General features: G+C 41.1%; 1 protein-coding gene across 34 annotated transcripts in view; it reads left to right on the top strand.

Moving 5' to 3' along the window:
* The window catches only part of mbl (splicing regulator muscleblind), a 285,812-nt gene extending 264,774 nt beyond the window's left edge, over positions 1–21,038 (top strand). For 6 of the 34 annotated variants that reach the window (XM_089740227.1, XM_089740226.1, XM_089740225.1 and 3 more), the window contains 6 exons: positions 8,743–8,910; positions 9,696–9,779; positions 10,246–10,440; positions 11,214–11,423; positions 11,994–12,035; positions 12,119–13,071. In XM_089740227.1, coding sequence (XP_089596353.1) covers positions 8,743–8,910; positions 9,696–9,779; positions 10,246–10,440; positions 11,214–11,423; positions 11,994–12,035; positions 12,119–12,769 — 1,350 coding nt within the window. In that variant the 3' untranslated portion in view covers positions 12,770–13,071. Of the gene's footprint in view, positions 1–8,742; positions 8,911–9,695; positions 9,780–10,245; positions 10,441–11,213; positions 11,424–11,698; positions 11,789–11,993; positions 12,036–12,118; positions 13,072–13,554; positions 13,608–17,019; positions 17,105–18,166 lie in introns of those variants that run through there. The other 28 variants (XR_016325761.1, XR_016325760.1, XR_016325758.1 and 25 more) reach the window with 22 other exon arrangements.
* The last annotated feature ends 5,091 nt before the right edge of the window (positions 21,039–26,129 follow it).

The raw sequence follows: 26,129 nt of genomic DNA, 5'->3' as shown, positions 1-26,129 counted from the left end.
ATCGAAGCGCTGGAGGCGGCACATTTATTTTATGTGCCGGCAATGTTACATACGCCATAAAAGTCGTTAGGGACGGCGTAACGTCTCGCCGTCGTCTTGCCCGCTTTAATTATACCTAGATAATGTGGCGCCGACTGCGCCCTGCACCCCCACGTTGTCGCTTCGCATCAACTTACGCGACATTAACGTAACACGATGCAATAACAGTGCGCCACTCTACCTAATGTACTTTCGTACTACCCTAATAATATCGACATCGTTACATTCGTAAAAACCAACAAACTTTTCTTTCTTCCATAAATCAAAGTGGTTAATAACTGCTCGGTATTTTTAGAAAACAGATTTACGTTATGTTTACCGGTTGCGGACTTTTAAAGCTTGTATGAAATACGAAGGCTACTTACTACTCGTTGGGATTAAAGCTCATATGTGTACTTAAAATGAAAAACGTTTGCAAGCCTTATGAATCAGATTAATGCGGTAAGCGTTTCTTTGGGTACGGTTAGTTGCGGTAGGCAGCGGCTTGGCTCTGCCCCTGGCATTGCTGAAGTCCATGGGCGACGGTAACCACTCACCTTCAGGTGAGCCATGTGCTCGTCTGCCTACAAGGGCAATAAAAAAAAATCTGTTTCCTTAATACGACTTGATGCACAACAGTATGAGAGGTAGATAGGGGTCGGACCGCACGGGGCACAGATGGAGATTTATCACGCCCGCCGGAGCTGAGGCTACAAGTTCGAGCATTAAACGAGTCCGGGATATTAGCCGCCTGCAAGATGCCGCCCGAGATCATAATTAAGTGCCGCCCAATTTATCGGTGCGACCCCCGCCCGAAAACTCTTAAACTTCCCTTATCGTTCGTACTAAAAGCTCTTTATTTTGTAGTTAGTCCCGATCGTAGTTATCGCCTTTATGTTCACCTCTTTGTTTATTGAAACCACAACTTTGCAAAATTAATCAATGCACAATCTCGATAATACACTTTCTCAATGTTTGAGTAAATTCTCATTTCGATGCCTGGTATTAGTGATGAATCGAAAATACATCATTGAAAAATCATTTTCTTTTAAAATACATCATTCATTTTATGCAAAATAAAGCAAACGTTACTGAAAGTCAAAACTGATTCGAGTTAAATCTGTTTTTTATCTGAACTGTGTGTATACTGAATTAGTTTTTACACGACCCGATTTTTCCGGCCTCTGAAAATACTGAATGACTTCACGTTGCGTCACGTTAAACGGGCCGATCCCGGGACGTTCTGCGCCACTGGCCTGATGTATGAAGTTAACGCTACGCATCATCGACGTAATGTGAACATTGATCACTACGCTTAAAAGTTTACAAGTTTCATCTGTACTTAATGCCGTAGTCATTTGTGAATTCTCTATCTAAAATAAATTCTAAACGAGACGGAAAATTAACACGTATCACGTACATACAAACAAATGCGTATATGATGTTAATAATCTAGTTAGCGATATCGCATTTGAATTCGACTACGCCTTGATAACTACGGCCTGGTAGTTGATTGCTAATAGACTTATTACCCAAGCAGCACGAGTAAACTGGTTAGGTGACCTAACCACGTCCGTGTCTGACTTTATACAGGGTGTGGATAATGGTAACTCTACAAAACTTATCACAAATAGGATATATAGTGTTTCAAAGGCACACAGAAAAAAAGTTTAGACATACTTAATAAAGTGATCTTTAATGGATCATAATTCACATTTCATGATTTTACGCATGCAATATGTGGATGAAAAAGTATCAAGGAAATCTATATGTCGGAGACGGTCATTAGTTTGGTAGCTAAACGAAACGCAACACGATTCTACGAGAGAGATTGTAGGCAGCGGCTTGGCTCTGCCCCTGGCATTGCTGAAGTCCAGGGACCATCAGGTGGGCCGTATGCTCGTCTGCCTACAAAGGCAATAAAAAAAAAAGATGGCAGCACGACTGCGGTATCATCGGAACTCGGTTAACTTCGTACTACGACAGAGCATAGCCGATGGAGGCGCGTAGACGCTATCACACTTATCAACTAGCCTTCTTGAAGAGCCGTGCGTCCGCCCTGGAAACTGTCGCTCGTTTTCGTTTGCTAACGTCAAGAGTAGATTTCTGGATTGTTCTGGGAGAGCAAACGTGATTGGTGTGTTCAATGTTTCTCTTGGCTCACTCTGTTCGCCCCTACGATGTGTGACGATGGTGTTAATAATTGTGGCTTCTTCGACATAATATATAATAGGTTATTACTTTTTTGTTAGTAAAATATTTTTTCTTACTATTTATCTTGTAATTCTTAGTTGCCCATCCTGTATACGGTTTCTGGTGTATTTTTTACCTCTAATGAACGCTAGTGGGATACTCGAGTATTGAGTGGCCGTAATAAAAATAAATATATTACATAATTCTAGTTTATTTCTTATTACGTATTCGAAACCTCTCATCATCATAATCTTTGATGTGAAACTGACGTTATAATACTGACATTCGTTTTTGCAACACGATCTCCGTGAAAGTTGTTAGTTTCTTTGAGATGCCAGCAATTATCACACAAAGCCGCAACGTCTTGGTCAAGTAGGTGTTTTGTTGTTTCGTTCTTTTGTGGAAAAGTGACAGCGCTTTGCTTCATATTAGTTTGGAAAGAACACTATTCGGAACGAGAAATCATGATGCTACTGTTGTTGTTCTCTTAACAAAAGCGATAGCTGATAATTATAGCAGGCGGGTAACTTTACAGGTTGCGTAAAATTATATATACAAGGGAGGTATTTTTATTCACATTAGTGAAGTAGGTAATTTACGCGGTCCTAAAAGCAGCGTGGTTAATTAAGGTCATTACAAAGTAGCATGGCCGTTCTTAAAGCGAATGGTTTGCAGTTCATAATGAGAGTAGGAGGCAAGAGCCGACGAAGGCGTCTCGCGCAATTTAATGAAACACCTTGAGAGCCGGCGCCCATTTTCGTTGCATTAATCCCTCACCCCATCGTCCCAGTCCAGCTTCGGTACTCACGTCATTTACAAACGACACTTACAAAATTAACTAAATTTGTTTTACTAAGAACCCGACATTCCCGTGTTTAGTCGAGAAACAAAAGCTAGTAACATAAGTGGGCAAGCAAACTCGTTCATTTTAATTTCGTAACAAACAAGAACTAAACGGCCCTTGTTCTCCACCGGCCACTTGTGCTGTTACGGGGGAAAATCTCGCAAACCATTTTTTTATATAGATATTATTTAACCACTTAACGTGGACTTACTGTAGTATTATTCTCTGCCATTCGAAAATCTTTATACCTCAAATATTTAGTTTCTATTCTTACATAATATTGTAGTAGTGATGTGTTTATTGGATTGTAGGCGTGTTCAACATTACGTCATCAACATGTTAGTTACGGCGTATCGAACGCCATAGTCGGCCGTCAAGAGGCCGCTGTGTAAAAAATACGCACCTGCGAGGCGTAATCGCGCCCCTCTCGCATGACGCCTCATTAGCCACTCCCTAGCGCCTCTATAAATCATTTTAAATTCAAATTCTACTTACTTTCGGAATTGACTTTGCTTGCCTACCTAATTCCTTTCCCGACCACAAAATTTTGCAAATTAGATTTCCACCTTTCCTCCGTTTTAACTTACACCAAAAAAAAATATTGCGGCATCCGGGGCCGGATCTTACATTGTGATCGTGTTACCTACGATTTTGTATTTCGATCCTGGAAGAACCCTTTAATAATCAACTCCATCGGGACATTCGACCTTATTCGAGGATATCTTTTTTTATATTTATTGCTTTATTTTTTGTCCCTTTACATACCTACGCTTGTAATATTAACCTACCGCCTTGTTTATTTTAATCAAAGGTCTATTATAAAATAACAATATAAATAAGTTCGATTAAAATTAACATCTCCTCAGTGGTTATTATTACTTTAAAAAGCTTATGATTCGCTTCTGAGAATGAAATTGAAATTTATTTATAGACTCGAGGATCCACGTGTCGTAGGTGTTCCACTGTCTATCTCTAACGCATCTGGTTGTTGGCACAGTATACCGGTCGGTTCTATTCCCGTCTGCCCCCAAATATTTCTGGCAGCCATATTCACGCGTACAAGTGGACTCCGGGTCAGATCGCGCGGGGTCGTGTCATTCATCGGCTCGTTATCTCATTGTTTTCCTCGTGTCAATTGGTCGAGGCACGTGTTCGGCCAATAGTGGAATAGATGAAAGTATAGGCGCGGCGTGCGCGTACGGTTGACCGCGCTCCGACGACAGCGTGCCGCCAATCCATCAATCTGATCGAACGTTCTAATCGGTTAACGACCACGTGGCTCGCATATTGTGCGTTCTTCGCAAACGACTCTACTTATTTGTTTGTTTAGTTACAGGACATCGTTTGATTAATAGCGTCTGCCGCATACATAATGTTTAATAAGAAATAGGTACACTTGGGAATAAAATACTTATAGAGATGTTTGGAGTTCCGAAAATTAGTAGAGTAGGGTGTGTATGCTTATGGTATACAATAATGCCAATTTACACGTCATTAAGGATCCTCCCGATCCATTAACGGTGCTTTTAGGTACCACAAGCACCGGTAACCATCCTCGTCGAACCCGTCGCTTGCGACGAAGGGCTCGACGAGCGAATTAGACACAGCCCACTGAGTTTCTCGCCGGATCTTCTTAGTGGGTCGCGTTTCCGATCCGGTGGTAGATTCTGCGAAGCACTGCTCTTGCTAGGGTCAGTGTTAGTATCACTCCGGTATAAGCCCCGTGACCTCACCTACTAGTTAAGGTTACGCTGAAATAGCCTCTCAAGGCAAAAAAAATCCAATGCAAATCATTAAATACAAAAGACAATGGGCGGTCTTATGGCGAAGACCAATCTCTTCCGGACGACCATCAGGTGGAAATCAGAATCGTTTCAGAAAAAGGTATCTCAATTAAAATTAATTGCTTTTTATAGGTACTAGACTAGTGTTTTATTTGATTTTGGCAAGAGCGACGAGGTTGTCGGCACGCGCCAGTATACTCTGAACCAGGGCCCCGTTCGTTATACACGTTACAATTGCAGAGTGCACTTGGCGCTTTAATGCTCTCACGGTAACGAGATATGAGCGTCTCAGTTCATTGATGTCGCTTAAGTGCAGTTCTTTTTAGTATAGGTGCCAAGTTACGGATTTCCATTTTTGTTATTTCAAATGACTCGGTCAGAAATTTATGAAACTAGAGGTCCCGCAGTAGTCAAAATTCGATATAATTAATTGGAATTGTAAGTTTGTACACTATTATGATTGTATTTTATACTTCTATAGCCACAAATTTCGTCAAGGCTACACTATAAAAAATATTAATAAAGACAAACAATATTTAATCTATTCTCAGTTTGACAATAAATAGTATGCATGCTTGTGTGCGTCAAATACATGGTGTGTAGTGTGTGTAATGTTTTCTTGATTGATTTCATGTATCATTTATGCATTATTTAAAAAAAATATTAGCATTGTGCATTTCTTCTCTATATTCTCTATAAGTGTGAAAAATTTCATACTCCTCCGTCCGCGCAATTTTCGTAAAAAGGGATACAAAGTTTTGCTTCACCTATTAATATATAGATGACACTAAAAGAATGGAAAGTAATGAATTTCTTCTTGATGTTTCGGTTATCTTTTATTGCATTGTGCAAGTGTACGTTGTTGGTATAAGAGAAACGTCGAGGGTGGTTCGGTGTTCGGTTTGCTTCCCTGCTATCACACAAAAATGTTATTAGTTTTGGGCGGTTATTGCCCCGAGTTGGACTCGTCTCGATCGTTACGTAACCCGAACAAACAGAGGATATTGAAAGTTTTATTTTGTTTAATACGTAACTTTTATTTTTGTTATTCAAGATTGTTTGTTACTAAAGAAATACACAGTTTTTGAGGCTTTGCGGCATATTTTTGAGATGTCACTTTTTTACTCGTAGTGATGGTTTTAGTGGCCTATCAAATTAAACAGCTCGAAAGGACAGAATGGATTCTAACGCTATTGAGGCTTTGATCATAAATTTCACGGTTAAAATATCACAATATCAAATACATTTTGTCCAGAACAGTACGCCTACAAATATGAGAATAGCACAGATAATATAATTACAAAACAGTGTAGCTACTTAACCCATCGCTGCAGGAGGCATAAGAAACAATAGGTGGTAGAACGTCTTGTGAGTCCGCACGGGTAAGTACCACCGGTTGGTACCTATTCCTGCTATGAAGCAGTAATGCGTGTCGGCTTGTATGGTAGTGGGGCAGCTGTGGTACTGTAAAAACGGAGACCTTAGAACTCATGTCTTAAACACGTCCTTACTGATCCATCAGATCCAATAACCTTTGCATTAGATGCCTTCAGCTCTGATACTAGGAGCAGGCTTAAGGACCCCGGTAACCGTACTCGTCGAACTCGACAAAGAGGTCGACGTGCAACCTAACCCATGCATCAGCCCGCTGAGTTTCTCGCCGGATCTTCTCAGCGGGTCGCGATTCCGATCTGGTAGTAGATTCATTCGCGAAACAATTGCTCTTGAGTTGTTAGGTCTCCTTCGGAGGCGCTCGGGCAGTTGTTAGCAAATCTCGCCCCTCTTGGCTGAGCCTTTGCTCGCCCACCTGTCCTGGTGAAACTGGAAAGGCCTTCGAGCCACCAGTAAACTTTCAATCATAAAAAAAAAAAAAAAAACTCATGTCTTTAGGTGACTGGTGGCATTTAAATTGTGTATGTCTACTGGCTCCGGTAACCACTTAACACCAAACGAGGCATGAGTCCGTCTACCCATCTAAACAATAAAAAAATCATTAAAAAATTCACATTTGTAGCTTTAATGTTTTTTTATTTATTTTCTTTTGGTACGCAGCGGCTTGGCTCTGCCCCTGGCATTGCTGAAGTCCATGGGCGACGGTAACCATTCACCATCAGGTGGGCCGTATGCTCGTCTGCCTGCAAGGGCAATAAAAAAATAATAATAATAAAAATTCAATCAGTATTATTTCTAAAATTAAGAGATGGCTTTTAATTAATAAGCCTGAGTAAGATACGACACGTTAAAAATATAATGGTAACAGTTAAAAACGATGCCTCCATTCGAAATTCATAAACGGATCGCTTTGAATTGAAACTCGGCTAATGCAAACGGCACCGACTAACAGGATATAATAAGTTTATTCCGAGTTTGAACAGCCAGAGGACCGACCGACTAACATTATGTCTGCCAGTAACAAGTTAATCTAAATACAGTCGGCTGCTTCGAGTTTATTGTAGGAAGCATCGTCACAGTTTAATAACTGAGAAAATTTTGTACACACACACACACACATCTGCATGTGATTTCTGTGCGATTCGATCCAATGCGTCTTCCAACTTTTTGCCGACGTAATGTTTATGTAGAGAGAGGTAGAGGTACTTTGATAACATCGTACTGTACAAAAGTTACTCAGTAAATCACTCCGACCCCGTTCGCGGACATTATCAGTAGCCGAGTCCCCAGCTCAGTGTTGAATATTCAAACCGGGTTTGTTTGTGTACGTCTTTTTTTTTTGTTACTGCGATAAACGCTTTTCACTTTCTTTTCTATGCTAATATTATAAAGAGGAAAGATTTGTTTGTTTGTTTGTATTGAACAGGCTTCGAAACTACTAAACCGATTTGAAAAATTCTTACGCTGTTTGGAAGCTACACTATTCCCGAGTGACATGGGCTATAATCTTTTTTGAAAAAAATTAAGGATCCTTACTAAAACTCCAATAATGTAATCCCGAGGTGTAAAAAAATTTACCTAAAATATTCTTTACATCGCGTGCCTTGCGAAAACTATTGATGATAGAATAAAATAATGTACTACGACTTTGTAAAACACATTATTATTTACAAAAAGTGTCGCGGCAGCATATGTCTAACTATTATAGTTATGCCGCAATAAGCGTTATTTTATTTTTAAAAATAAAACAACGTCAAACATCGTTGAATTTTTTGTTAAATACCCGAGCGGAGCCGGAGCGGGCCGTTAGTCCTTTATAAAACGCTCACTCACGCTATGCTGAAATGTTAAGAAATTCGGATTATTGTGTAGTCTTATGTTAGATTGTTCGAATACAATTTAATTATACGCGGATTTACTGGATATCTATTCATAAAACGACTATCTTGTTCGTCATTAATGTTGAAAATTAGAGCAAATTTGCTCGGAGGTTAAACGCCCTGTAAAATAATGTACACAGTGTTTATCTTTTGCGACGATTTCTTCCAGGCAGATAGTTATCGGAAAATAATGTTTTTTTTATGACAGTCTACATAGAGATGTGTTCTAGGATTCACAAGATTTTATCCATATTAAGTAAATAAAAACAGTACATTAAATGCGTCTATTTATGTATTATGAATTTTAATTTACCTCGTATATTTTCGAATTTTTACGTTTTGGTCGTCGAATTTGTTTAAATATTGTATTGTTTTAAATAGGAATATATTTTAATGATAATAGACAAACTGAAATATCGTATCAAAACCTTTTCAACTACAAGCGGTCAACAGATTTTCGATTAATAATCTAATAATATTACATGTCATTATCGTCAATTCATATTAAGTCTTGTATGTCATTTTAGCGCAACATTTTCAAGGTTATCATATTTAAATAATTGTTTTGTAGAATGTAAAAAAAGAGCTCGTAAGAAACATGGATTTAAATTTTCTATGAACGTTATTCCAGGGACGGTGTAACCGCGAGAAGCCACCCTGCAAATACTTCCATCCGCCACAACACCTGAAGGATCAGCTGTTGATCAACGGCAGGAATCATCTAGCCCTGAAGAACGCACTAATGCAGCAAATGGGTCTGACACCCGGGCAAGTGTTGCCCGGTCAGGTGCCCGCCGTGGTGAGTAATTTATCCTATCCTTCAAGTATTCAATGCTTTGAGCGATCGGTCCTCGAAATAGTAGGCGTTCTTTGCACGCAACACGCAGCTTTCGGTGTACTCGCTAACTACTTTTTTATATAATTATGAACACGTAGAATTATGAAGTATCAAAGTTTAAGTTGTGCCTTATAGTGCGTAGGTAGCTTTGAATTCGTTTATGTAAGTAGGTCCTTTTAGTATACTAATGTAACCGTGTAACACATCATGTTTTAAACGACTTTTACGACGCATTTCCAACAACGAGACCTCATAGTAATGTCAACGAAACATCAACTTCGGTTACAGAACTTGCTTCGATTCAGAAGTGGCATTGAAACGACAATGATATGTTGTGATTATAGAAACTAATTTAATAATAGTGGCACAACTTAAATCTCGCCATATGGCCGATCGCTCTATACTGCTTACGCATGTACTTTTTCCTAAAGTCGCATGACTATTACTCTAAATATACTCACAATGTTTGAATTTGGGATAAGCGGTATGCAGATTAATCACCGAAACATCTCCTCCACTTTCACCGTTCACACTGTCGCTAATATAGTGACCCTTGACTCCTCGACGTTTCAACATAAATTCAGGCCCGATAACCTTTAACATAAATAGGCGCGGAATAATAATAGTAATAATAAAGAGAATGTTGTAACTTAATGTTTGCTATAAGACACGTCGAGGATGAAAGGGCGCAAGCGCGGGCAGACCCTCGCACGATGAGTAGCGTGTTTGTGTGGTTTTGTGTCGAGGTGGGCGGCATGAGCGGCGCGGGCGCGGCCGCTGGTCATCTCACCACGCTGGATCCGATCAGTCTCGCCCTGCTCGCCCCGCAGGTAATGCTGCCATCGCCGATCGCGTCGCACCATCACCGGCCTCCTATAATCCCCCGGTCCTTTAGTTAACAGACGAATCAGTACATTAATAAATCCTTGAAATTGTGTCCGTTTTATGAACGTGTCCTATCTTTGTATCCTAATCCATGCTGGTGGTCGGTGAATAGCTTGATTGGACAGACCGTACGCTTATTTAATACCTAATTCGATTAGTTTCTAATTATGCATGTGGATGCTTTGTTTGGCTAAAGGTACTTACGTAAGCGTTTATTTAATTTCCAATGGAGCTGAATTATGAAACACCAAATTTTCACGGCTTTGCCAAATTTTCTTATTTTTCGATTATAATAATATTTTGCAGATGAAATCAATTCTGAATGCTATAAATGCTGAAAAATAAGCTAATTGTTAATAAATTATCATTGAGAATTGTCTGCACAAGAAGCAACAAAAGAATTTAGAGCAGTGTGGATGTGTGCAGGCGACGTCACCTTATTTGTCGGGGGTGCCGGGCGTGGGATCGACGTACGCACAGTACTATGCACCTCAGCTGGTGCCCGCAATGTTGGGTCACGATCCGGCAGCCGCCGCCGCCTCGCCACTCGGTGTCATGCAGCAACCCGTGCTGCAACAGAAATTGCCTCGTACCGATCGTCTCGAGGTAACAATGTTTTCCTTAAAATATCCCCACACTCGTAGTCTCACTAAATAGCAAAATATGCTTTATGTTGTTGCCACTTTCGCCGGGGACCGACATTTTAGCCACGTATGGGCAGATATTTGGTCGGGAAAATTATTAAAATTGTTTTCGAATACATATGACAAGTCATTGTCGGTCCCCGAAGCAAAATCGGCCCCTGAGCCCTATGCCCGTCCCGTGTGTCAATGGAATGCGGTCGCACTTGTTAGGTGCGATCGCGTGTGCGCTTTGCGAGCAGCACTCGCTTAATCCTTATGGTGATGGACCTGAAATGTCGGCAGGTAGTCGATCATGACGATTCTGATTAAAGTCTTACATTCGTTCGGAATTCCTAAATTAATTTCAAAAAATATATATTTAAGTAGTACTAAGAATGTTCTAAAATAATTGAAAAAAATTACGTTATTAAAAATAAATTTAGAATAATCATATAGATAGATGCGACGGATGCGTAAATCGGTTTGTAGAATTAAAAATTAAACGAAATAATACTGTACAAAATGTCTTTTCCACTAGTGAAAAGCGGCGTTCGGTCGAGACTAGTACTTAAAAATATTTATAATGTTATAGTAGTTTTTGTGAATATTGCCGTATTTAATTCATTCGCTAGTAATAACTAATAGTTTGAGATCGCGAGCGCGTTGTAGTCGATAACCTAAATAGGTAGGGGTAGGGACTAGGCAAAGGGCAATTAGAGAGCGGGGGGCAGACATGGCTGGTGTGTGGTGGTGCAGGTGTGCCGGGAGTTCCAGCGCGGCGCGTGCAAGCGTGCCGAGACCGAGTGTCGCTTCGCGCACCCGCCGCCGACAGTCATCGCGCACGATGACGGCTGTGTCACGGTGTGCATGGACGCCGTCAAGGGCCGCTGCGTCCGAGACCCCTGCCGCTATTTCCACCCTCCCCTGCACCTGCAGGCGCACCTTAAGGCGCAGGCGCGCGGCGCGGTACGCCACCAGGCTGCACGCTCTCGCCTCGCTCGTTCGCGCTCGCTTCCATTCTTCCGCTTGGTTTCGCTCGCCGCGACGCCGCTTAGCTCGCCGGGCTTATTTTGTTCAGTTCGCGCCGGCTCGCGTCACGCTTCCGTCGCACTCACGCTTTACTTTTTATTTTATTTTATCTATCGCATAATATCACCTCGTACCGAGCTTTAGGTGTATTCTGTGCATCTACTACATCGTTACTGTTTCCGTCCCGTCCTGCGACGCTTCGCTTCACGTAGACGGCAGCAGCAGGGCAGTCGCCGGCAACGAGCGCAACTTCAGAGCCGGGCAAGAAACGGGCGGCGCCAACCGAGTTCGAGCCGCCACCGGTACAACCTCCAGCTTCGCACGCTTTACCTCCGCTCCCGCTCCTGCCCGCACGCTCCTATCTCGCGCCTCCTCCTCCCTCCAAGGGCGAAAACGCGGGACGGGGCGAACGGCCGCCCCCGCCGCTCGCTCCGTACCGCGCTTTCTGACCCACATAACCGACGTGTATCCGACGATCTCCGCTCACCTGTTTGTTTCTCGTTTCAGATGGACATGAAGAGCGTCGGTTCCTTCTATTATGATAACTTTGTAAGTATCCTAGTTTGTACCTATCGACTGCGGTCTAGACTGAGTTTTGATCTAAGAATAATGGTTTCTAATTGTCTTTACAGGCCTTCCCCGGCGTGGTGCCGTACAAGCGACCGGCTGCCGACAAAGCTGGTGTACCAGTGTATCAGCCGGCGACAACCTACCAGCAACTGATGCAGCTCCAGCAGCCGTTCGTGCCCGTGTCATGTGAGTACCCCGCGCCCGCCACGTCCGCCCCGCCGGTCGCGGCCGCCGCGCCTCCCTCGGCGCCTGCGTCCGCGTCTGCACTCCCGCCCGCGCACACTCCCGCTCCGCAGCCCGCTCCCGCGCCCGCGCCCGCTCAGCCGCCGCCGCAGCCGCCCTCTCCCTCGGCGGCGCAAGCTACTGCTGGTTCTGTACACCCGGACGGAACGGACCCGGCCGCCGTTGCCAAAGAGGTCGCTCAGAAGAACTACATGGCGGCACTCGCTTTTGCCGCTCAACATTCGGCCATGGCTCAGGCGGCGGCCGCGTACACGCAACAGGCGCTGAAGGCACGCGCTTCAATGCCGGCGTTGATGCGCGCCCCGCTGATGGTCCGTCCGGGATGGCCCGGGCCGCCCATGCAGATGCCTGCGTTCTATCAGCAGCCGTACATGTACGCGATGCCGCCCCCGGCCCCGCCTTCAGCAGCGGCCGCTGCAGCGGCGGCGGCGGCTGCCGTTAATCCTTACAAAAAGATGAAGACCACGTAGAGAGGTGCGCGGCCGGCGGGGCGCGAGCGCGGGGTCTCCGCGTAGAGACTCACACGTGTGCCACCGAGTGGCCCGCCCCGGCCTGTCGGGGCGGTTAGCGCTAGGGGTGTTGTCACATTTGTATTGTATTATTGTGAGGACGAAGCGAGCGGCCCGTGCCCTCGCGGATGTCTCTGTAGTTTTATGCTGTATCTATATTATTGTGTATTCGCTCACTTACGACTTAGGTCGATATTCTGTGCGTGTATATTTCTCGTATCTACTCTCGTATCCCGGTAATAATAACGCTTGAGATGCATGACTGTACGTTTTTTTATTACCTCTTGTCGATCGTCGTTTACCGTGAGTAGGGTCGTGCTGAGAGTTGAGCGCTTGGTCCGTGGATCCCGCTACGTACACGCTTGCTCCCGGAGGAGCTCCGCACGGGTGCGCTTTGGCCGATGTGTCGATCCCGTACCTACCTAGTGGTTACCGGCTTGCGGCGGCAAGCCCGCACCTAACACAGCCGCCTTCTAATTTTCGCATGGAATAGAATCCACCACCCCTGTACGTTTGGCTCTTCAGGTATTACTCTCATTATTCTAGTGCTCCTCGTGTGTGCTGCGTGTGCCAGAGTGTTTCATCAGTAGTGCATAGAGAGAGCGGCGAGCGCCGTTCTCTCTTTTCTTTCAGTGGCACTTGTTTATTTCACTTTAAACGCTTTCTGTTACATGCCTTCCGAATGATCGCTTCGGCTGTCGTCCGCATAACAAATGTATTGTTGCTTTATGTGTCGGATCGGACAGGCTGTACGCCTCCCAACGCGCCATATGTGGTGTATACGGACGAGCGCGGACAGGTAACGTGTGCCGCGTGTCTCCCCGCCCCTCCCCCGCTTGCGTCTCACCTTCCTCTACACCTTGACAACGCCATCGCTTGTTCACAGTTCTAAGATTTATTTAAATAAATGAACTATCGCGCGACTGACGCTGACTCCGATGTGATGTCTGAGAAACGGAATGAACTGTGAACTAGGACGGTGATATGCGCGAACTAGACAAGAGTCGCCGGTCGACGTACAACGAATCGTTCGCATGTAGCATCACATCCTGAACGCCTGAGCTGCGACAGTGCTCCCTCGTCTTGCTCTAACCATTACGCTATGCAACATACCACCTCTTGCCGCGCTACTATATAACCAACGCTTGTTCTTATTTCTAAGCTCAGATCATTCTTTGCGTTACTGACTTGTCATGTAACTCATTCGTAAATACAGTAGATAGATACGGTTGGCCTAATGTGACATAATATTTAATAAACATTTATCATCATTATGTTGTTGTTTTTGAAACGCTTAGAGAACCTCACGAGCGATATATAAGATAAATTCGAGCGTGCTTATTATACTGCTTCTATAGACGGTAAGTTTAATTTCACAACGCTTTTGTGCTTAGTAAGTAGACCGAGCGCTTGTCATTAACGAGCTGTGTCCGGACGGAATGATCACGACTAGAGGCTATTCCATCTGCCGCCACCTTCACTGCCTCGGGTCAAGGTACGCTTCGGTAATTGACTTTGTTATTTAACCTGAAGACACGCATCGTAAGGAAAGGAGAAACTAATAATCTAATTGAATTTGACACGTATTTAAAGCACATTCTTCCTTTACCCGCAACGAGTGGCAAATACGTTCGCATTCTGAAATCGAGATGAAAGTGAAAACCGTGTGAATCGATGTGGGCGGATGTGTATACTTTGCAGTGGCCAATCCGCGGCCTAACTCGATTGGTCGGAGCGCGTCACCTCAGAGACGTTTCACCTGCCACCATGACACCATCATTCATATCATTTTAGTCATTGGGCTATAACTGTATCGAAATATTGTGATTACAATGGAACAGTTGATGCTACAACTTGGTGATTTTTAGTTGTTTTGTTCTTTTTTTTTCCTTTTTCGTATAGTGAAACATAATTGCTTTCAAATGTGGAAGAAGTCACTCTACAGTATTGCCTTGCTTACACCTGGTAAGATTCAATCAGCTTACTATAATATCCTGATTTTAAGTGATTTCCTGTTTGTCCGCCTATATTGAAACGCGCCGCTTATGTTTGCATGAAATCAACAAAAAAAATTACACATTAATACGACCGATCTATAAACGCTGTTTTGGTAATGAGCTTTTAACAATCTAATTCTAATCGAGCGGCTGTTTCAGTAAAGGTATATTAATTAATAATTAAAAAAATATATAGATATATATATTTATGTGTGTATATATATATATATCTATTACGAAGCCTTTACCATCTGTTAATAAGTTGACTTGAAAAGAAAATACGTGTGAATTTTTCATTTTAAAGAACCTCCAAGAATTATTTTGTTTAGTGTTCGCTTGTGACGTCAACTTGTTAACGGTTTTGAGATTCACCTTCTGCCAATGTCAACTATCAACTGCTAATAAGGGGGTTGTTGTTTCCACTCATTGTAACGCTTTTTATAATAATTTTAAAGGAGAATTATTATTTTATGCGTAGTTGGTAGTTGAAATGACCGTGGTGGAGTCCAGAGAACTCGAAGTGATATCGTTACCGTCTAATAAAAATGAAATGTTCCTAAAATTACCAAAAATATAAACCTGTTAATGATATTGTTAGGTGTGTGTTCAGTGGGAGAGTTGAATTAACCAATATACACTTCGAATTGTCTTTTGCTTAAAGTGCTTCGCCGGAGCGGCCCCGTTCTTCGCTTACGACTTGTTGAAGCCTACTTCTGACGCTTACTTATAATACCCACGTAGACGTATATACTTGATCGGTTCCGTTTTGTTTTTTCCGTACGGTAACAGCACTCTAATTGTCATTATGTTGCAGTTTGTACTACCACTAACATGTCACGTCCAGAACTGTCATGTAAGCTAAAGGTATAAATGTAATATGTGTATTTTACATTGCGCGTTCCCGTCGATGAGCATGACCGTCCCTGTCCTACACTGAGAGCATCGGGAGATGTAACAGCGGCGCAGAAGCGTCCCCCACACAGCCTTTAAAGCTTTCTTTATAGCAACAGTTGGTATTTATGGGTACACTTTGGACGCTGCAAACCTATAGAACGCCCTCCGCCCTGGTAAAAGTTGTCTAGCATCATGCTTTGAGCTTTTTTTTTATGTAAAATATAGTCACGCTTCGATAAGATTGGCTGCGCAATAATGATTACTTCAAGCGTTCTGCATGCCATTTAGATATTATATTCATACCTACTATGTGCATAGTGCAGCGTTATTTAACACAACTCTCTGACGGTTACGGAAACACGTTCACGAGAACAACTGCCGATCTCTCCCAAAACCAAAAACGACACGTGTATATTTCGATCGTTCGATCATCGGATGTTTCCAAATGAGAATTGTACAATATAAAGGTGACACACATTACGGTGCGCACGTTCCATAAAGAATGCTTGGAAGTTCCAATCATATTGTGCAACGAATCGTGTAAAGTTATTGTAATATGAAAGCAGCAACGAGATATATATATATATAAATAAATACGTATATTTTTTTTTCATTGTAATGTTCCGCATTCCGTGTGTCCCGTTTGTGTTGACTGTCCGTAGCGAGAAGCCACACGCGCATCCATCGCCGTCGCGTCTCCGATACTAAAACGATCGCTTTAATAAGAATAATACAGGGCTGTCACTTGAATAATATAATATAAATACATTAGTCTCAAATTATGCTCTTTGATATTACAAAAACTATGAGAGCGTCGTTTTTCAGATGGCTGTGCAATGAGGATAATATTTAATGTCCGATGTATGAATGTCTATAAAGTGATGAAATAGAACTAGTATTAACACTATTAACATACAGTTCACGAACCGTCGTCCCTGTTCTTCATTGAAAAGGTCTCGTACATTATGCAGAAATTGAATATAAAAAAATATTTTTTTACGACTGTTTGTGAAGTAGTATTTAGTTAGTACGCGACGTTATACATCGTGTTCCACAATGATAATGAAATTTGGTTTTTGTAAAATTTATTTTAAAATTATGATAATGCGTACTAAGCTTATTGTTTTCAGAATAAGGCGATGAATATATAAAATATATAATTAATACTCAGTCGCATTACTGTATTTTGTGTTACATACATACTCATACATTTGGGTTATTAATAACAGATTTCATTGTGGAAACACGTGTAGTCGCGGTTTAATGGTTAAGTACCGAATGATGACAATAAATACTAATAAATGCTCCGTATGTTTTCAGTTACTGGACACCCTCCCGGTGTGCCAAGATTTTAATCGGCAAGGATGTTCAAGACCTACCTGCAGATTCGTTCATATTCGCGAAGGTGAGCTAACAACATTCTTCGTACAACGCGATTTATGTCGAAACGATTGGCTGTTTATGAACAAATCGAAAGCATGAAACGATTAAAACGAAATTAAAAAAAAATATATAATATATTTATAATACGACCGTTTGCGGTCAATAAATTATAAAATTATTTAACCGTACTATCCTTATCCAATACCTGTATGCATGATTTGATGTTGTAACATAGATTTAGATTTCACTAATACGAATATACTTAGATGTTTTTAGTGTTGTTTCTCAATATATTGTTGTGATTGTAGATCAATCGAATTAGTTTCGATTTGATGTCTCTTCTATTCTGTATTTTTCTCTTTCCTGTATTTTCATAATTGTAGTTGTCAAATGTAGTCTGCAACCTTACGGTACGTGTACTTTCGTGTAGGCAACACACAGTAATGTTCTAATATAGTTTGAACATTGATTTATCTATTCATTAATAGTATTGATCGAACTCGATGCGTATAAGAATTGTGTATGACTCGTTTATCTCGATTTTCGTGTCCTATTAATTTATTTATTTATTTTTCATTCATCTAAATGCATAGTTGAGGTTCATGAGATGCGACAAATTGGGTAATAGATTAGCGATGTGTGCTGTGCTGTGTAAAGCTGGGCTCACGTTACTGAACGGGCACTTTAATTGGTATCTGTTGTTGTGTTGCGCTGTGTGACGCGTATTTCGAATAAGTTAAATGTGTGTCTCAGCTGTGTGATTTTTTTTATGTATCCCGCAGAATTGTTGTGATATTATAGCAGATTATAGAATCTTACTCGTTTCCTTTCCAACGAATGAATGATTATCCGATCGGTGCGTGCATTTAATGTTATATCAATATAATATTTAATATTGCCGTACCACTGTGACTCAACTAGTTAAATTTCGCGGCTGCTACGTATATAAACTAGTACCACAGACATCTTAGTGCAAGTACAACGCAACACAACAATAAGATGGAGAAGAGTCGCGACGCAGCCCGCCACAGTGATGTGAACCTAGCTTAAGTCGGAGAGTAAGTGTGTTGTGTGCACGTTGCAGGGTGCGGGCTGCAGGTGGTGGGGTGCCGCGTGGTGGTGTGTCGCGATGCCGCCGCCGGCACGTGCCGCCGCGCCGCCTGCCGCTACTACCACATCCCCGTTCAATTGCCACCGGCTCTGCGTCCCCCTTAACCCTCCACCCACGACCCTGCACCCTCATCCTTCGCCCTCCACCTCTATAACCCCCAACCCCCCTCACCTCAATCCTCGTCCTTTGACATCGTCGCCCGCGCCCTGCGTAATCCATATCGATCGCGCCTCTGGCACACTCAGGAAGGGCAGGTTCGGCCGGATGTTACTGTCGCTTCCGCGGCAGAGGTGGTGATATTTTAGTGAAAATCGGTTAGTGTAGAAAGGGGCGGCCGAGTCGCGGACGCTGCGGCGACCGCGGCTCGCTCCCGCCCAGGATGAGCATAAGTCTTCGGGAAAGAGTGTGTACATAAGTAGCGGGATATGATTCTCAGGCACGGTCATGCGATTGTGATATGAATAGATTTCGGGAAGCCGGAGCCGTATGGAATTAATTTGTCGAAATCGTCGAGCAGTAGTTAGTGAGGTTTCAAATATTTTATGACTAATGTATAATTTTTTTTAAGAAACGATATGAGTTCCTGTAATAGCCGGGACCTGGTCGCCCGGGTACTTTGTTGTGTATAAGTGACGCGTGTGGCCGGTGATGACAGGAGACGACCAGACGGACGGCTCTCGACTCCTCGGTCAGTGTCTGATGCCTAAATCACCCCAGTCCCTGTAAGAGCATTTTTTTTGTGAGATTTACTTTACATTTTTTTTACGTATGTTATATAATTACGTTTTTCTAGAGGACAAGTTTACACTAGTTTAGAATTTAAGTGAATCAGTAACGGAACACCAATAGAGTAGCCGCTTCTCTCCTCCGGCGCGGAGAGGTTCGACGCCGGAGCACAAGTCACAAGCGACGAGGTCGGCTCGCGCGCGCCACGCTGTACAGTACCGAACGCCGTCGGCCTGTATTCCATAACTATTGTATATCCCACGATCTCGTGCCGTTACTGTACAGTGCGTCACGGCGTCGTCCGGTCGTGACGGCTGTGACGCACGCCGCGCCCGCCGCCTCGCGTTCCGTTCGCACTTAGCGTCACACTCGTAGAGTGATATATAGTAAACATGAATTCGTAATACAATGAAAGAAGTTATCGGACAATATTGAAAAACGAATAAGGCAAACTTCCAAGCTATTTTAGTATGTAGAAAGTCGGCTTTTATTCCGGATAGATTTTGCTAGAGAATCGTTTTGTTTCTAAAATAAATAAATAAAAATCAATAATCTGCATCTATAATATCGATATGCACAAATCGTTACCGACGATAATCGGGTCCGGTGTCGACTCGTTGCGTATAATAAATAGCTGTGTTATTATTTTCGACATAAACAGTATTAAGGTTTTGATGAAATTTATCTGGTGGTACGTACGTTAGAGGTGGTATGCGGATAGAGAGAGGCGGAGTGCGCGCACTGGCTCGGCTTCGGTCCCTAACGGCCCGTCGCCGAGTGCAAGTGATGGGAAATCGTCGGTCGCGTCCGATTCGTACCGCGCACGCACTCCGAGGGCATGGAAGCCTAATGCCTAATATTATTCCTAGTCCATATCCTTTTGTTGATCAGTCATGCGATTAATGTTAGAAATAAAATATTAATAATTTGATTTATTCCTCCCATTTAGTGGATATTTTGATAATGATATATTAATAATGAAATATTTAAGATACATAATACATATTTGATTCTAAATCCTGATAAAGTGACACTACGTTAGTAATTTAGTCGGAGGGATACTTGTGCCGTGATTATATTTTTAGGTATATATTATGAAATAATTCCTAGCGTCGGAATTAAAGAAGTGACTAATGTGTAAGCGTGTTATGTATATTTATTGTCGTAAACGTAAGTGGAATGCCATATCGATAAAAGGTGAATATCGGATGCGGAGTCAAACTCGTGAGTAGCGTTTGTTTATGTTGGTTGGTTGGTTGGTTGTTGTTGTATCAGTCCCGTGCTAGTGGCTAAGGTGAACAGTTCGCTTTTATCAATACGGCACTATGGCTCTATGTATAAGTTGGCATAAATATTTTTTTTTTTATATTTTTTTTTTTGTTGAAATTTATCGTTTCTTTGAATATTATTTGTTGCCTATAATTTTACAATCAAAATTTTATGATCTGACGCATTTATTGTAAGACAATCGATTACTTTTATAATTAATTAATTAGTGTGATAATAATAATTATGGTATGAAATTGCCGTTATGAAAAGATGAACATCGAAAGTATCCTTCCTTGTTTAGAAGGGACTGTCTGGCCCAAGGTTTCTAGTGGATTTTATATTTTTCTTTTGTTGTATTTTTAATGTTGCGTGTGTCTTACACATAATATATTTCATTTTTGTGATATTTTTAACTATAAAGTACTGTTATTATAAATCCAAATGGAATAATGATGACCTAATTTAATATTCAAGAATTTATTTGTAAATCACAAAAAAAAAATGTAAAACTGTAAATATATTGACAAAAAAAAATAATAATGAACTGCAACACAATAATAATTTACTATTATATAATATCTCTCATCAAATACATTGTAAGTTGTTTGAGTACTTTAATGACGGTATCGTAAAGTGTAGTGTATGTACCTACTGTCTACTTAAATGTAAACCGGTCCAGTGAACAAATTATGAATAATAATATTGTGAAGGTTTTTTTATTCACGAACAACCACAGATTGAGAAAAAAAAAATACATGACATTGTAATTATTATTTATGAAATTACTATGTGATGTGATCTTCGGATCAATTTTGAGTACAGTATAGATAATAAACAACTGACTATGTAATGTGTCTTTTTATTTGTTGTATATTGGTCCTTTTGAAGTAAGTTGAAGGCTGAAAGATAGTGTTGGGTAAATATGAATTGGGTTTCGCAAGAATAAAACATATTTCAAATATATTAACATCGGATAGAAATCATTTGATAGTATCGACACATGTCTCGTGTGGGTGGCGATATTTACATTGTGTAGTCCGTGGGCTACAGTATTTACCAAAGAGCAGAGCCGTGACCTCGTTCATGCATGTATATGTATGCAATAAATAAATGGTTGCCTGTTGTACTGATTAGTTACTGGTGACCGTCTAGGCTAGGTACCACCACCCTGCCTATTTCTGTCGTGAAGCAGTAATGCATTTCGGTTTGAAGAGTAAGGCTGCCGTTGTACTTTAAAAACTGAGACCTTAGAACTCACGGTTCAAGGTAGGTGGCGGCATTAGCGTTGTTACACATCTATGGGCTCCGGTAATCACTTAACATCAGGTAGGCCGTGAGCTCGTCCACCCATTTAAGCAATATATTTTTTTAGTAAAGCTCGTGATTCATCGTGCTCTGTCACGATACCAGAAAGATACGGCCCAATAGATGTTAAACGATTCCTTAAGGTCATCAAACTCTGAAGTAAGCACTCTGCCTTTTTAGGGTATGTTCCAAGGGGAGTGCTCTGAGGAATCGTTTGAACACCCGTGAGCATGGCGCTTGCAACAACGCCGAATTTTTTTTTATTGCCCTTGTAGACAGTCGAGCATACGGCCCACCTGATGGCGAGTGATTACCGTCGCCCATGGACTTCAGCAATGCCAGGAGCAGAGCCAAGCCGCTGCCTACCGCTAAACTCCAACTCCAATGGAACTCATCCAGATATTATTTTTGCTACGTGCCATCCGGATTTGAAATGAAATTTCCTCAATAGAATTATCTAAGCGCGTGCTTGTTAACTTCGAAAACAATAATAAAAATTAATGCCTATTATAAAATAAATATTGAGAATGACATGACACTCTAAAAATGCAAAGGCAAAAGTCCTTATTTTAAACGTGTCACTGTATATTATTAAATGGCTATCGAAGCTCAGTGCTATTACTACGAAATACCTGCCTTGGGCTTAGAGCGAATTACAATTAAACAGTAACTGATGTTACAACATGTCTTAATACAATTAGGAATTGTAAGAAGGCAATTAGTTGGAGCATTAGTTAAGATTACATCACGGCAATACTAACGTAGTAATAGTACCAATCAATTTTGATAAAACACGAGCATAGTCATCATAAAAGATCATCTAGCTTCAACGTTCAACGGTAGGCAGTGGCTTGGCTCTGCCCCTCGCATTAATGACGTCCATGAGAGACGGTAACCACTCACCATCTGGTGGGCCGTGTGCTCGTCTACCTACAAGGGTAATAAAAGAAAACCGTGATCGTCATTTTAGAATATAGATTCTAGTGGTATGTCGATACCAAGAGATACCATTCCTTGCGGTCCTGCGTTGTTTCCTACATTGGATAGCTTGAAGCTTCAGCAGGTCGTCCCTCGCCTGGTCTTTCCAACGGTAGTTAGGATACCTGACCGGCCGTCGACCATTTGATTGTTCGGTTATTATATTTAATTTTCCTAAATATATAATCAATCTAAAAATCATTTATTCTAAAAATTAAAATACTAAAATAATAAAATGCTTTTAAATTATAAGCAACTGTGCTCCAGATTTTTTTTAAGAATGGAAGAATATATAAGATATACCTACGTAATATTTATAGATCAAAAAGCTGTTATACAAGTAGTCATTCAAGTACCTACATGTACCTACTGGTCCAAAAAAATCACAAGCAGATCTTGTGCACCATTGATTTGACAATGGTGATTACAAATCTGCGTCATTTGTAGCCTTATTATCACTATAGTTTCTTAGACAAGACTATGGTAGTCCAAGAACACAGCGATATCACATCACCGCGGCATCCTGAGATTAAATATAATAGTTGTTGACCGACTAGCTCATCACCAACCCTGATCTTAAATTTTTTTTACCTTAGACATTACAACATAAATCGAGATAAGAGTTCGAAGCGAACTTTGTGTAGCGAGTAGCCACCATATAACAAGATATTTGACAGAAGTCTGAAACTCGAAACCTTTCAAAATAAGCTTGCATATATAAAAGTTCAAAAGAACATTTGGACCCTTTATTCACGAAGCAGCTGCCCTTGAGATGTTAAGTTACTTCCGGAGGGGTTCGGGCAACTGTTAGCAAATCTCATTCCTCCTGGCTGAGCCTTTTATTCGTCCACCTATCCTACTGAAACTGAAAAGGCTTCCAGGCTACCAGTAATCCTTCCTTTCAAGACATAGACATAATTAGAATTTTCATAGACATAAATAGACATATTTATTAAAAATACTTGGTATGTACAAGCTTCAGAATTAAAGTCCCTATAGAGTAGCATCATTATTCTACGAAAGGCTCAAACTGCCTTTCTGAACTAAATTCATTTCAATTGTTCAATATATAAGTCCTAATTTTATACAACAAAAGTAACGATATGCCGTTAATTTAGTTAAACAAACGCGCCAGAACGAGATTGACAATAGCCAATTCGCTCACCTTATTTCAAGCAATGAGTGCGAAAGAATGCATTCATGTTTCTATATAAAAAGAAGACTCCAAAAACTTCTTCAAATTTCTACAACATACATCTCGACGAAAGTTACTAAATATCACCTTTATTACTAAGACAAAAGAAGCTGTTTGATATGCTGACACAGTCAGAGCGACAAGCGGTGCCGGCGGCGGGTCCGATTTTTCTTCTTTTTTTTACCTAGCTAATCTGATAGCCTTGAGGGGCTATTTCAGTGTAACCTTAACTAGGAGGTGAGCTCACGGTGCTCAAACCTGACGACGTTGCTAACACGGACTCTAACAAGAGCCGTGCTTCGCAGAATCTACCACCGGATCGGAAACGCGACCTACTGAGAAGATCCAGCCAGAAACTCCGTGGGCTGTGTCTGTGGGTTAATTTACTCGTCGATCCCTTCGTCGCAAGCGACGGGTTCGACGAGAACGATGACCGGTACTTGAGTACCTGAAAGCACCGTTAGCGGGTCGGGAGGATCCGAAATGACGGGTCCTTTAGAGGCCTGAGACTTTTGGCGAAATTTTTATAAGGGAACCACAACTATTATTATTATTTTACTCCTTTACATTAGTTGATAAACATACGGCGCGCTTGGTGTTTAAGTGGTTATCGTACCGGAACTCAAAGATATTATAACGTGAACCACGTACTTTGAGACATGAAGCTGAAGTCTCAATTGTAATCTTGTGTCCTATATTTTGAAGTAAGGATTAGTACCCATCGTTTGACACCAGCAGGTACGCTATCTACTGCTACTAGTCGAAGTTAGATCTCGATTAATTAAATAAATAACACATTTAACATAAGCTCTGTTAAAAATTAATATCCTACAGGCTTCCAGAAATATGCCCTAACACAAGTAAATGCCGTTAAGCAATTGCATGGCACATTACTCAAATAATTCTACTGCCCATTTTCGGGTGAATTAATAGCCTGTTACAACACCTATGGAAAGAGGGTATCATGCTATTCTTTTTTTTTTTTTTTATTGCTTAGATGGGTGGACGAGCTCACAGCCCACCTGGTGTTAAGTGGTTACTGGAGCCCATAGACATCTACAACGTAAATGCGCCACCCACCTTGAGATATAAGTTCTAAGGTCTCAGTATAGTTACAACGGCTACCCCACCCTTCAAAGCGAAACGCATTACTGCTTCACGGCAGAAATAGGCAGGGCGGTGGTACCTACCCGTGCGGACTCACAATAGGTCCTACCACCAGTGAAGAATTATTCTAGGTAAGCACCGTGCAGACATAAATATTTGCAGTATATCTTTCTATTACATAGGAGAAGTTGGCAGTAATAAAGAATTTTATGTATAGCGTATAAATGCTCAAATATGAAGTATATAATCTATGTAAAAATGTGCTATTTGCTAACAGCAGATTTTTTGGCGGGAACGCGAGAAGTGAAGTTGTGTGATTTGTTCTATTTTGTCTATTTAGTGTTTCTTCGGGTTTAAATGTGTAATAATGGTGGTTTATTAACTGTTATCTGTGAAAGTGCACAAATGTGGGAAAATGTAACAAAGCCGCTGGACGTAACTTCTCGGGATCCTCCAAAAAGTCCACTGAAAAAATCTTAGTAAATGACCACCATTTTACTGAGATATATTTCATCTCATATCATCTCATTTCATTTCATCTCAGTTGATTAATGTCTCAATTTAATCATCTTCATTTCATTTCACTCCATAATATCATTTTTCATAAAAATGTAAATATACATTAAAATAAGACATGACTTAAAGGTCTCAGTTACCAGGTCGTAAAATCCCTTTAAAAAAATTGCTAACAGCATCTACATTTTTAATCTGTCAACTCAGTCAACGGACTTTTTGGCGGGAACGCGAGGCCATTAACCTAAGAGATAGATAATAGATAGAGTGAAGTTGTGTAATTTGTTTTATTTTGTCTATTTAGTGTTTCTTCAGGTTTAAATGTGTAATAACGGTGGTTTATTAACTGTTTAATATCTGTGAAAGTGCACAAATGTGGGAAAATGAAACAAAGCCGCTGGACGCAACTTCTCAGGATCCTCCAAAAAGTCCACTGAAAAAATCTTAGTGTTTTTTTTAATGGATATTTTGACCTGGTAACTAAGACCTTTAGGTCAAGTCTTATTTTAATTTTAATTACGTAAATTTTTTCTATGAAAATGATATTATGAAATGAAATGAAGTTGATTATTATGAAACATGGCATGAAGTGAAATGAAAACGAAATGAAATGACATGAGATGAGATGATATGGAATGAAGTATAATCGCAGTAAAATGGTGGTCATTTACTGAAACTTTTTCAGTGAACTTTTTGGAAGATCCCGAGATGTTACGTTCAGTGGCTTTGTTTCATTTTCCCACATTTGTGCACGTTCACAGATACTAAACAGTTAATAAACCACAGTTATTACACATTTAAATCTGAAGTAACACTAACTAGACAAAATAAAACAAATAACAC

The sequence above is a fragment of the Bombyx mandarina genome, chromosome 04, assembly GCF_030267445.1.
Source record: "Bombyx mandarina strain Sakado chromosome 04, ASM3026744v2".
In the NCBI taxonomy this organism is placed as follows: domain Eukaryota; kingdom Metazoa; phylum Arthropoda; class Insecta; order Lepidoptera; family Bombycidae; genus Bombyx; species Bombyx mandarina.
This window is presented reverse-complemented; position numbering and strand designations above follow the sequence as displayed.